Source organism: Ciconia boyciana, chromosome 2, assembly GCF_034638445.1.
Source record: "Ciconia boyciana chromosome 2, ASM3463844v1, whole genome shotgun sequence".
Taxonomy (NCBI): Eukaryota; Metazoa; Chordata; class Aves; order Ciconiiformes; family Ciconiidae; genus Ciconia; species Ciconia boyciana.
In genome coordinates, this window is record NC_132935.1 from 1,844,878 (window position 1) to 1,859,024 (window position 14,147).

The following is a 14,147-nucleotide window of genomic DNA, read 5'->3' on the forward strand; positions in this document are numbered from 1 at the left end:
GATAGTCTAAAGGAGGGTCCCAGACTTGAAAAGAAAATGTAGCCTGCAGTGTCAGAACACTGAATGCAAGAGCCAGGCAGGACAGCCAAGAGAGGCTGGAGATGGAAATGACCGTGACCAAAATAGGAAACAAATTGCAACAGTCTTGGTATCAAGTCAGAGTGAGCTGGGTGCCCAGTCTGAGGCTTTTGAAATCGTAAGGGCATGGCAACAGAGGGACATGGGATGTGAGTCACTGCAAGCCCAGTTGCCTGGCCTCTGTGTCCTCTGCTAGCTGCTCTTCAGTGAGAGACAACAGAGGGAGAATAGGATCTGCGAGGACTACAGACCACAAGAGGAAATTAATGGTCAGTGCTGGGTGGCCATGGAAAGGGCAAAGGGGCTGTTAGCTGGAGAAGGGAGAGAAGACAGTTTCCACAAAGACAGAGAAGGATGAATAGTGCCCTAAAAGGCATTTTTGTGGCTTCCTATGAAATACAGTGCACACCCTGGTCACCTGGGTCACAGTCGGAGCTGGGGCCAGGTCTGGGCTAGTAGGATGATAGGGAGCAGAGAGCCTGTTTGGGCCATATGAGCTTGTCTAAGGTCAAACAAGGGCAGCAATGAGGTTGGGACATTGCTGGTGAAGGCACCAACGAGGGCAAAGAAGCTTGAGCAAGGGAGAAGAAGAGTGAGGGAGACAAAGAGCAAGGAAGGCAAAGAGCATGGAAGGTAAAGAGCAAGGAAGGCAAAGAAGGTCAGGCAAGGGAGAAGAAGAGTGAGGGAGACAAAGAGCAAGGAAGGCAAAGGACAGTGCTGGTACAAAAATAAGATGGGTATTAACTGGCCAGAGATAGGGATAGCCTGGAAATGAGAAGAATGAGCCTAATCCCTGGTGAGTGACATTACTGCAGGAGTGTTTGCTCCAGATAAACAGACGAGTAGGAAATTCCCCTTATCATGCAAAGAAACCTTCCCCGAGGATCTCTTTACTATGAATGACTGCTTTAGCTTACTTGAGTGCAAGCTGTTTTCATTCATTCATATTAGCACAGCATTTGCAGATGCACAGTGTTACAGATGTACACATTTTGTAGTGTTAGGCAGTCATCACCCACGGATGGCTGTAAAAAGGAGTCTGCTGCAGCCAAGGGGGTGGTTTGCTGAGCCCTGTCTTCTACAGGTCCAAGACTGCCTCCTGACTCAGGAGAGCTCTGAAAATGAACCAGCCAAATGCAAGCATCCATCTTCCCAGCAAACACTGAGAAGCAGATCTAGGTCACTTGTCCCTCATTTGAGATACGTTGTGGGGGCATGCAGCAAAATATTCATGCCTAGTATGGCCAGGGGGGTTACTCTTAGGTGTGTGTCCCTTTTTGTATTAAAAAATTGGATTAGATTAGATATTAGATATTATATTGGATTGGATATTAGGAAAAATTTCTTTACTGAAAGGGTGGTCAAGCATTGAAACAGGCTGCCCAGAGAGGTGGTGGAGTCACCATCCCTGGAGGAGTTAAAAAAACGTGTAGATGTGGCACTTCAGGACATGGTTTAGTAGGCATGGAGGTGTTGGGTTGATGGTTGGACTAGATGATCTCAGAGGTCTTTTCCAACCTTAATGATTCTATTAAAAAGATTTTTTAAATAATTCACTGTTGGTCTGTGTGGTCTGAGAAAGGATGTGTAGGCCAGGACTCTTCAGACGACTTGAAGAGGATGTGAAAGAGTGTGGACAAGAATCCACTGGTCTCTTTCTATACAAGAACTAGTGGCCAGCAAACAGGGCTTGGAGGAGCTAGGTTGGAAAGAAACCACCACAGCTTCATGCTGCAAATGGTAGTAGACTGGGGTGCACTTTCCAAAAGCACACTGGGGATGCCAGATGTTTAAATGGATTCAGGGGAGACTCAAGTAAGTATCCAGAAGGCAGATCCCTTGAGGGTTACTAAATGAGCAAACCACATCAGTGTCAGGAATCCGAGCTTAAAGTAATTTGGGTCCAGGAGAGTTGCTTGGGCCACGTTTCACACACCCAGGAGTTTGTCTGCCTGTGGCCGCTGCGCTTGACAGATCCTCCATCTGGACCAGCACCACCAGTTTTGTGCTCCTACAGATATTTCTAGAGGTGATTGATGGGTGTCGTGTGCTTCTTTTGCAGCTTTCTCCTTGACTTGTTTCACATGCAAAGATGCGTCTTCCAATATACATTGTCTCAGTACAACCACGTGCTCTGACCATGAGAAGTACTGTCTCACAACCTATTCTACCACAGGACTTGGTAAGTGTGAAGCTTTTCTAAGGCTCTGATGACAAGATGGGGTTCAGGTTAGGCTGACTGCAGAGCCTCCTCCTACCATGAGGTGTGGTGGAAGAATTAATGAGGACACAGTGCAAATTTTGCAGCAGGTGGGAACTCAGCATAGCCCATCTCTGTTGCAATATATCGTAACAATACTGCACTGCTGATTAAACACACTTAGGAATGGGAGACATTGGAAGAGAGAGGATTTCTCTCACAAACCCGTTGTCTCATCTCCAAGCTCAAATATATGTTCATGAGGTGGTGGAATTAGAAAGAATCAGGTACTGTGGAAGGAGCAATCCCAAGGCATGGTGACGATGACGTCTAGCAATCTTGCACTGTACAAATGCATTAGATCTCCAGATTCTTGCCCTAGGTTGCACTCAGCTGGCCCTGAAAACAGCAGAAGAGTCATAAGGCCTGAAGATGGTCTCCACAGGTCACATATACACAAATAATGATGCAGTGTGATGAAGCCCAAGGGAAAACCAACAGCATTAAATACAGAACAACGTATTCCCCACTGGATATTGCACAGTCAGTCTATCATTGAAGTCTGTAAAAAATACATGAGATTAAAAACCTGACTTTTCTTCCTGTTTTCTCTCTCCCACTTCAGGTAATGACCGTAACCAGCGTATTACCAAGAAATGTTCTGCATTTTGCCCAACAATTGACCTGAATATTGGCATAGCTGGTGTTGCTACCAGCTGCTGTGAGACTTCCTTGTGCAACATCAGTGGTGCCAGCAGTGTGAAAACCAGCTACACTATGATAGCTCTGGGCGTCTTGGCCAGTCTCGCCTGCATCCTCCGGCTGGGTTTTTAAAGGAGCTGGCAGGGGGGAAAAGGAGCTGCTTGGCCTTACACTGGAAGGGATCAAACTCTCATCTGTGCAGTGTGAATGCTGCCCTGTTTCTCCTACCTGGAAGGTCACATCCCATCAGCAAATATTTTTGCTCTTTCCGTGCTCTGATGACAATGCATAAGAGCACAGCCCTACCTCAAAATGGCGTTTGGAAGAGAAAAGCATAATGTGGAGCCCTGCACGTGCAGAAGGGCACCCTATAGTCACCATCTCTCCTACTATTGGCCTTTATAACTCCATGCATTTTTTTTCCCCTTCATTTTGTCCCTTCCATTCTCTTGTGTCATTTTTCCCTCTATACCATTTTCTGCCCTGTATCATTTTGCTCTGAGGAAGCTTTTAATATTAGAGTTGTTAAACAGAAGCTGGGCACAATAAAGTGTTGTTTTATTCTATTGTATGACTGTGTGGTATGGTACATTGGGCGTAGCAGCTGGACGTATCCATGTTAGCAGCAACAAAAGCGGAGGCTTTAGTCTGCAACTCGAATTGAAATAATGCTGGAATATATTGCAATTGCTTTGCATTCACTTCAGGAAGCCTCTCCCCAGATTTTCATTTTTTTTCTGCATTGGCAGAAGTGTCATTTTGTGACTCCATTTCAGAGTAAACTGTATTCTATGTAACGTGCGTTCCATTTCTCTTCTGGGTCAACCGGCTGAAAGGAAATGGCTGTTGAGCTCTCCAGCAGACAAACAGAGGGGACAAGGCAGGACTCAACACGAAGGGATCTTAAGCATTAAGTTTTCTTTAAACTGATTTAAGATTTGACAGTGGAAATTGCTTTATAAGCATTACAGATTATTTTGAAAGGGGAGAAAAGCATCTTGCATGGTGCTTAAAGGAAAATCATCAGAAAAGACACGCAGTTTCTACTGTGTGTCTGCTGGAGTCTGGAAATTTCAGCTTCATCTATAACAAAATACTAACTTTGCAAATAATTATTTTATGTTTGCGAGTCAAGTTTCCTATTGGGAAAATTGAAGGAGCTCATTCCTCTGCACTGACCTTCCTTGTGGATAATCTTAGCTAGGAATGAGAGATTTGCTCACTCAAACCCTTCCGAAGTGAGTCACAGGAGGCTGAAATGCTTTCTCCTGAGCTGAAGAAGCTCTCCACTAGGATTACCCCAACAAGATCTCCCAGGGTAATTAGTTGGGTGCAGCTCACCCAGCTGGTTTTCTCTCTGTAGACTCATTGCACCGGCAGAGCAGCTACACACTTTGCTCACTCCGCTGGGTATCTGCCGAGAGCAGAGGAACACCACCGCTCAGAAACAGCCAGATCTTTATAACAGGTTTGCAAAGGAAATGTGGTCTCATGGCTCCAGCTCACCCAACCTGCTCCCATGCCTTCTTGTCCACCCTTTCCCCCATCCACATCCAACCCTCAGCTATGCACTCCCTGGCTGTTTTCTCTCCCAGCCTTCCTTGTTGGCTTCTTCATCCAGTCTTAGTCTGGGCTTTACCTCCAACCTCTATTTTCTTGCTAGAGCCTCAGCTAATTTTTTTCTCCTTGGTGCAAATGCAAGGTTGGCCAAGGTTACTCCGTCTTTAGCCATGAGACTCTCCGTTGTCCTCACAGTTTCTGTTGCACTGCCATCCCACAGCTGAGCTGGCTCCATTCTTCTGTTCAATCTACTCTCTTCACCTTTCTTCCTCTCCTGCCAGATTTAGAGCTATTCAACTGGCACACACATTTGAACACCTCGAATGAGCCAAGAACTGTTCTGTGGCCTTGGATGGCCATACTCTGACCCACACCCAGATGGTAAGGTGGTAACAACTGAACTATTTGAGGTAGTCTTCAGCCTTTTCTAGACACAGGTTTAGGATTTCTTAGGAAGACTATAATGGTTGGCACAAGCAAAGGCAAGCTGGGGCTAGTACTGCCGCAGGTGTTGTCCTGCTGAGCTTGTGAATACAGACCTGCTCTTGGCATGTAGGTTTAAAATAAGCACGTCTTGTGCTACCTGAACTTGGCAGGTGCCTCAGTTTTGGGCTGGGAGGGAACCTGGCACGTGAAGGAAGATATAAAAATGTGCAGGCAAAGGGGGCGAACGCACGTGGTAGAGCCTGCTTCTGCTGTGAAGGGTTTCATGGTCTGCTTATGGCTGTTGCATGGAGAAGTTATGAACAGCACTGGGAAGCCAGGAGTGCCATCCCTAAGGGAGCAGCTCCATCCATGGGCCCCAGCCTGCCTCCCTCTTGCCTGGTTTCTCCCTGATCCCATAGATTTTGCATTCCCTACTGCCCAGCAACACAATCCATGCATGTGGGCCAAAGATTGACGCACATCTGAAGTTACATAAAAGGGTCCTTATCTGGAAGTGGAAGCAGCAATTACCCTGAGGCACAAGAGGTCCTAAACCCATGAAAGCTCCCTTAGTGAACCCTCCCTTGGCAATGGGTGTTGTGTAAGAGGAGATTCCTCTTTGCCAGCCTCCCTGAGAAATCCTGATGTGACATCTCCCACACAGATGCTGCTGCCTAATTCCACATCTCTTGGCCCAGGGTTTCTTATTTGTTGGCTCCTATGGTTGCATATTCCTTGGATGGGAGTGGCGAGCTGCCCTGCAGAGACATCTGGGATGCCTGGAAGGCTCTCAGGAAGAAGATGAGCTTCTCACTCAAATAGTTGGGATTGCTCCTGAGAGGTAGCTGGCTCCCTCTGTGTGGATTATCTAAGAGCTCAGTTTTCAGTGCTCTGTCACTGCGCCAGGACCTGAATCAGCCAAGGGGGCCTTGCCCTGCCTAAATTAGTCACCTGGAGGAGGTGGTTTAACTTTGGCTCTTCTTTTCCCTCACTTAGGTCTCTATCACCACTGATTCTGAAGGACCTGTGCTGCCTTCTGCTCTCCTCAAATAATTTGGCTGTCTTTTCCCTCACAACATGAAATTTCTTCCCTTTCTCTCTGCTTATTTCCCCAGATCTGATTAACACTCAGTGAATCAATGACAAAGCAAGAGAAAAGATGGATGTAAAAGATCAAAGCAAGGTCTTCACTGGGTCTAAAAAGCTTCTGGAAACCACGAAAAGTGACAAAAGCATCCTTTTTTCAAAATTAACTGCTGCTCTCTTGTCATATAGCCAACTCATGGCTCCATTTTGAGGTCCGTTTTAGTTTTCCTGAAAGGGTAGCTGTCGTGGTTTAGTGGCACCACACAGCCACTCACTCACCCTCTCCCCCCGGTGGGATGGGGGAGAGAATCGGAAGGGCAAAAGTAAGAAAACTCGTGGGTTGAGATAAGACCAGTTTAATAATTGAAAAATATTATAATAACAATAACAATAATAATAATAAATGTAATGAAAAGGAAAACAACAGGGGAGAGAGAGAGAGGAACAAAACCCAGGAAAAAAACCAAGTGATGCAACTGCTCACCACCCACTGACCAACGCCCAGCCAGTCCTCGAGCAGCAATTGCTGCCCCCTGGCCAACTCCTCCCAGCGTATATACTGAGCATGATGCCATATGGTAGGGAATAGCCCTTTGGCCAGTTTGGATCAACTATCCTGGCTGTGTCCCCTCCCAGCTTCTTGTGCACCTGGCAGAGCATGGGAAGCTGAAAAGTCCTTCAGTAGTGTAAACATGACTTAGCAACAACTAAAACGTCAGTGTGTTATCAACATTATTCTCATACTAAATCCAAAACGCAGCACTGTATTAGATACTGGGAAGAAAATTAACTCTATCCCAGCTGGAACCAGGACAGTAGCGACGAGATTATTCTACATAGGTGACTCAGCTTCCTTGCATTTTTTGCAGTCTTCCTCAATCTTACTTCTCACTTGGTGTCGTTGGCTGGCCTGCTCCAGGCCCTCCTCCAGGCTGAAGGCTGTGATGCCGAGCAGCAGGAGACACCCTCCCCACATTGGCTGCTTAAGTGTTGCCTCTGACCGCATTGACTTTTGTAATCTGTCCTCTTGAGAAAGAAGGAATCACTCCGACCCAGTCACTGTGCTGCAAAATTACCGCTCTCCAGATGCTGGGAAGAGGGCATCCTCCAGCAGTGCAGTACACCTACTACTAATGAAGATGTTAATGTCCTGGGGACAGTTCCCAGATAACTGTTTGTCAGAGAAGAACTTGTTTCCTACTCAAATTTCTCTCCTTAGTTCATGTTTGTTGGCAGTGCTGTGGATGTCTTAGCCTCACCACTCTCTTTCAAACCTGATTTGAGGAGGCCTGATGAAAGGACTGAGCCAACATCCTATTGCATGAACGTTCATGTAGAAACAAATGGATGTTGGCAAAGTCAACATGAGAGGGGATATAGCAATAATTATAGAACTCTTTCATTCATGGAGGAGGGGAAAAGGAATATACATAACAGAAGTCTATGGGATAATTAATAGGACCAAAAAAAGGAAAAAATGGTTGCTTCTTTTTACCCTCATTGCAAAATACCAGCAAGAAGACACACCCACTAATTATGAAGAACAACCTGTTCATAACACACTTGGGCAGTAAACCAAATTGCCCTCTGCAAAGCAGAAGTCTTGATTTGATCATCACCAGCATGTTCCCTGCTGACCTCACAAACCTCCAAAAACAAGAGCGGGGATGACTGTTTTGTCATCAGGCTTAAATAACTCTGGAATTCACCACCTGATGATATCATTCTAGGAGCAGTTTAAGAGAGCCTGAAAAGTATCAGAAACTCACATGGATAAGGAAATCATCCAGTGTTGGAATGATTCATATTAGAAACAGACAAAACCACCCTACTGTTGGCTACTTCTAGGGAACTGCCTGTTAAGTTATTCCATAATTGCCAGCAAAAGGGGTGTTTGGCAATTTTTTTTCTTGCACATTCTGCTACCTGCTGTCCAGGACTAATCTCACTTTGGAAGAAGCTCCGTTGAGATGGTAGCTCGAGCTCTTACAAGATGCATCTTGTATTACGGTCTGTTTCCCAGAATGTCAGAAACACATTTTAAGAAATTCAGAGGACAGCAACACAGAGGAATAGAAGAAAAGGGATTGATTTAAGAGGAGAGATTGAAAAAGAGACAGTTTGAGTGATGGCTTTTTTCAACGTAGAGTAGCAATTCCAGGATGCCAATTTGTGGTATCGTAAATGGAGGTCTGATTTCCAGAAACTGTTGGGCATGGAGAAAAGCAGACCCTCTAAAGGATCCCTGAAATACAAGCAAAACTTCATTAAATCAAAAGTGTATAAGGTATTTGAGAATTACAACCAAGAGAGGAGCAAGCAGAGGGATTAACTACAGATAATGGAAAACTGATAAAGAAATGAAGACTGACATGAAAATTTGAGGAAAATCTTCTGTTTAACTAACCATTAGCTAATTTCATTTAGTGTAAAATACACTGATTTTATTGGAGGTAAACCAGCATAGGCCAGTTGAGAGTGTGAGCTTCTGGTACCATGGAATAATTAAAGAAAATGAACGGTATGAACCCTGGTACATCATGTGCTGACTATCCAAAGGGATTAGAAAAATGCACTGCTAGGACTATCTCCCTGTGCCTCTGGGCTGCACTATTTCATCAGCGCAGCTGCTGCTTCTGCTGGGAGGAAGGAAAAGAAGAAACTGGGAGGAGAAGAGAGCAGATCCTCATTTCCCATCACTCATGACCGGAAGAGCAAGAAATGTGTTGCTAAAAGGACATTTCCCCAAGGTGCCAGCCTGTTCCATGAGCCTCAGGATGGAGAACTCCCACATGCACATTACACACCCTTGGGTTGATTTCATGTCCACCTGTGAGCCATCTGGAACCTGTAAAACTGCTGCCATTCAAAAGGTATATAACCTGCGCTCCAAACATCTTCCCAGTCCAGCTGAGAGGATCTGGTGGAGATGAAGATTACTCTTGTCACCTTGCTGGCTGCTGTCCTGTGTGTGGAGCAAGGTGAGCCTCTAATGCTGCTACTAGTTAAGATAAGGCTTCTAGTGAAAACCTTTCGTGTGGCAAAAATTTAGAGGGCTATCCCCAGCTTTGCAGTGTTGCAATGTTGCAGCCATGCTGCCACCAACTTCCTCTTGCACCTTGATTAACGATTTGCTGCAGAAATAAGATCCTGATAAACTAATTCTTCTTTCCAGCAGGCAGTACTAAGTGATAGACCTCTAATTGTATGGTGCTGGATGCCAGGTTATATCCATGCAGTAGTTTATGGGATCTTCCCAAATGATGCAAGTTGGAAGTGCCAGAAAGCATAACAAAACATTTTTTTTTTCCATCAGTTTTTGAGTATTTTACAGACTTTTCTGTACTGCTGCTTCCTCCCCTGTAGCGAGCCACGTGGTTTGCCATGTGTCTTGCTCCCTAGGAAATGCACCAGTGAGAATTTTTATAGATTAAATCAGAGGCAAAGGTGAAAGAGCTTTTCTGTGCATGTCATGTTAGAGGCATCCTTCTCCCAAAGGGAAGTCTGAGGTACTGTGAATGGGTGTCCTCCTTCTGGGACTGATACGCATGTGTTGCTACATTGCTACTTGCACATAAGAATAATGACCAGATTGCCAATATTTCCTCTACGCCTGATGGTTTCCCAGAAACCATGATGCATATCTAGCAGGGGTTGAGAAAGAGGCATCTAATTAATTCTTGCTCTCTGATGTATCAACCCCCTACTCCTACATTTTTTGGACAGATGGTTCTGCAGCATGCCTGGAAGATCAGAAGCTTCAGTCAGTTTTGGGTGGGAAAAGGAGTCTTCAATTCTAAAAAAAGAAAGGATTTTGTGCCCATAATTCCTTAATGCAGTGACACAACACAGACAGAGGAGAGTAATTATCAAAGGCAACATCCTCAGTGTTACCCAGGATGAAGTGGAAAGCTAATAGAGATCCAAGACTCTGGTAGCACACATTCATGGTAGGATACCTTGTTGCTGTAGCAGGCTGACGACATTTTATATTGGCATCAGCTTCCAAATTGGACTTAAAGACAGTCTTTTATACAGCACCTTTCTGTAGCCTAGTCTAGATTGGAGCAAGCTAGTAATTCTAATATTAAGGGTTTCACATTCAAGAGTAAGAGATTGCAGCTTTCTGGGACAAAGGAAATAATACAGGGACAAAGGAAAACTTGGAGATAGCTGTTATTTGACCCTTCTCATGTACCTGGGGTCCCATTCAAGACCCTAATAAGCACCTTTTAATCAAAACTGTTGATCTCTCAGCCCACCAAAGAGGGTCTGTTGCCATTTGCATCCATGAGCTCACAGTTATAGATATATTATGTCCAGAAGAAATCTTAAAAGGTCATGATCCTTTTCCCTGCTCCAATGCTGGACCAAACCAGGCAGATGTTTGTCTAATGTGTCCTTGAAAGTTTTCAACAAAGAAGATTCCACAGCCTGGAATTGCTCAGACTCTATCCTTTTAGTAAGTTAGTCTTAATATCTCTTAACATCTCTTTTTGTACAATTCTTCTGTGTTTTCACCATAGGATGTGTAGAACAGTTTATTACCTTCACCTTTCCAGCTTTTTTTTGCTTGCATGAAGAAGGTTACTGTGTCTTTCCTCAGTGTTTTCTCATCTTTAATAAACAAACTAAATGCTTCCAACCTTTTCTACGAGGTCATATTTTCAAGATCTCTGACCATTTCTCCTCTCTCTCCTCTGGTCTCTCTCCAAATGTTTTGTGTATTTTTTGAAGTGCCAGATACAGATTTGGGAATCACTGTTCCAGCTGAGGCCTTGCCAGAGTGGAAAGGCCACTTTGCATATCTTTCACATGACATTGCTGCCTATGTTTCCTTGGGTGACGTTTGTTTTCATCGCTGTAGTGTGACATGGTTGACTCCTGCTGTTTACACTGCAGTCCCTAATTGTAACTCAACCAGTTGTTCCTCATCCTACATTCAAGTGGCTAATTTTCATATTAGTGTAATATATTTCTCTTTATTGAACTGCATCCATTCTTTTTTTCATTCATTACATCCATCTGTCAAAATCACTTAGAACTCTACTTACAGTATATTTTCAGCTATTTTGTCCTTGGCATCATCTGAAAATGTGATGTGCATCCTCTATCCCATCCCTACTGTCACTAGTGATGATACTGTACAGACCTGAGCCCACAGCAGAGCTCTGGAGAACCTTGTGAGTTGCATTGCTCCAATTGGTTTGACCAATAACCATTGCGAACTACCCTGTGAGGGTGTTTTCATGTCTGGCTTTGCACCCATTCTGTTGCATTTTCACTAGCTTGTGTTTCCTGGCTTGCTCATAAAAATGTCATTCAAGATTGTGCCAAAAATGTTGGTAAAACTTTATTGCATCTCCTCTACCCTGTACATGAAGATTCAACTTTTTTAGTGATGAATGAAGAAAAAAGCTATGCAGTGTTATGGCCCTGTCAGCATCAGGTTGATGATAACTTTTTCCTTCCCTTTCCTTCCCTTCACTTCCCTTCCATCAGGAACTTCTCATTTAATGGTCTCTCTGACCTACATTGCCCTTCCACTTTCTTACTGCCAACTTCTTATGGGGCAAAGCTGCACTCACAGGAATGTGTCCTCTAGTTGCTTTCTGCCCTTTCCATACTGACAAACTGTCCCCAGTCTTACCAGGAACTTAGCAAGCATTCTGCACTGTGTTTGCTTCCCTTTCCAAAAATGTCTGTGTTTTTGAAGTAACTCATCCCCTTGCCTACACACAAAAACATATACTGGGTGATTTTGCAAGCTCAGAACCCAACCACCACCATAAAACCTATAAATCAATTAATCTGCCTAGCTGGGGAGTGTTCTGCAGACACTTTGGTCTGGTTTCTCATCCAGACTGTGTTTTCGCTCTTCTTCCTTTTTATCATTACTTTACAGAGGCTTTCCAGAGGTCTACCTACCACCTTCCAGATTTGAAGGCAAGTGGTACATTCTTGACAGACAAGACAGCTCATCGCTGCCTGCACTTCCTGCCGGTCATCTTCTGTATCTGTATTGTAGATATATGAATTATCCCACCAAATCTGTGTTTACCCGTTAAACCATACTTTTGGTTAAGACTTCCTGTTTATTCTCTATCTTACAGTAGTATGCAGAAGTTCGACAGAGAATCTGACTACTCTTATCAGACTTCCTAGGACTGAGGTTAGGCCAGTTCAGTTAGTGGCGTTTGACCACAAGAAAGGATACATTTCAGGAGTCTCTGAGACAGATGAAAGAGAAATAGGACACTGAGCATTGTCCAGGCATCCTCATGTTCTCCCTTGCAAGCTCTGCCTGGGCTTGCCCAGGAGAAGTGACTGAACAGTAATTGGCAATTCACGTGGCAAAGCTCTCGGGACAGAGAAGCTATTGCTCAGCAATAATTTCCATCATAAAAGACCCCAAATCCTTGAATTCCACTCACATCTACTGCTGCTGGAGATTGCAAACAGATCGATAACACTTCGCAGTCTGAGATGTATGAGACAGAGAGGGATTTAACATTGCTGCCATGGGTCAAGGGATAAAGAAAGTTGCTGGTCATTCACACACAAGCATTAATCAGGCTATAACTAGGAAAATGGAGATATCTGGATTGTGGGTATTGTGGTTCCTAAACCATATAATATGCTTTCTCCCCCCCCCTCCCCCCCCAGCTTACCCATTTATGTGCTATGTGTGCCAAGACCAGAAGTCCAACAAGAACTGTTTGACCATTTCCATGTGCACAAAGGAAGACAAATACTGCGTGACTGTCCGTAACAACGTTGGAACAAGTATGTTTCTGAACAACACCTTGTTTGTGCTGTAGAAGAGCAGTCCCAGGAATGGGCTTTCATCCCAGTCATGGCTACGTATGGAAACAATAGCCCCCAATCACCAACTGTTAGGAAACACCTACCTTGTTGCTCGCCATTGCAGTCACTGCAGTGTTGATACATACTTGATATTCTTACCAGGAGTTGGGGAAATGCTGAAGATACATATATAGCAACGTCACAGAGTGAACTCAAGCTCGGGGATGCGTGCACTACTTTATGCTTAGCCCCCCCCAGCTTTGCACTGACCACTCTGGCTAGCTCTTGCTATGGTAATGCTCACTCCCAGGGTTGTTTTCAAAAATGTTCGGGCAAAACTGCACCACGGCTGATTCCCTCTGCCGTGCACAATCATTCAGGTCTGAGGGGGCTCTGCACCCTCAAACACCTCCATGTGCTCTGAGATTGAATCTCAGGTCGTACAATACATTCCCCTTGGTTTTATGCTGTAGGAAAATCGTCCTGGTAGGCAGCCTGAGCATTGCTTCAGGCAGCTTGAACTGAAAGCCACCAAGCTAATTCCACTTTAGGGACAGATGAAACATGGAGCTCAGAGAAGAAGCCCAGCATCATGTTGCAGCAGTGTGGACATGGTCAGATTGTTGCTAGTCCTGAGCAGAGGATATATTTGTCTTGAGGACTAGTCCCTGGCCTTCTTTTATTGACCAATGCAGATGTAGCCAGGGAAACATTTTAACAATGATTCTTACCTTCTATTCTTTCTTTTTTTCCCCCTATTCTTTCTTTTTTTTCCCCTTCTCTTCTGCATTAGAGCCCAACAAGCCTAAATATGTCATCTCTAAGATGTGTTCTCCAACGTGCCCAGCAACAAGTCAGCAACAAAACCAAACATATCAGAGGGTTTCTTGCTGTCAGAAACCATTATGCAATGTGAATGGAGTCAGCAGCAAGCAAAACAGCTATGGAGTGATGTCCCTGGGTGTCCTAGCCAGTATCACTTACATCTTTGCACGTGGACTGTGATGGGTTAGGAAAAGCTCCCCATGATGGCATTGTTATCTGAAATAAAAGTGTGTTGCTCTGGGATAATTACTGCCCTCAAAGAGTTGTGCTTTGCGGCTGAGCTTCCTCTGGGATTTTCGAGAGAGTCTAAATAAGTTGGTGCTGAACTCCTATTGATTTCCTAAGCCTACTTGAATCCTAAGTGTCCTCAGACACTCAGGTCACCTAAGAAAAAACATAAAAGACAGCCCTTTTGACATGTTCAGGCTTCAAATTGTTACAGCTCTGAAGAGATCCTTGAAGA

General features: G+C 44.5%; 1 protein-coding gene across 1 annotated transcript; it reads left to right on the forward strand.

Moving 5' to 3' along the window:
- Positions 1–8,981: 8,981 nt before the first annotated feature.
- Positions 8,982–13,864, forward strand: LOC140647069 (lymphocyte antigen 6E-like). The gene is made up of 3 exons (XM_072851429.1): positions 8,982–9,033; positions 12,719–12,838; positions 13,653–13,864. The coding sequence occupies exons 1-3, from the start codon at positions 8,982–8,984 to the stop codon at positions 13,862–13,864; spliced, it is 384 nt and encodes a 127-aa protein (XP_072707530.1).
- Positions 13,865–14,147: the final 283 nt, after the last annotated feature.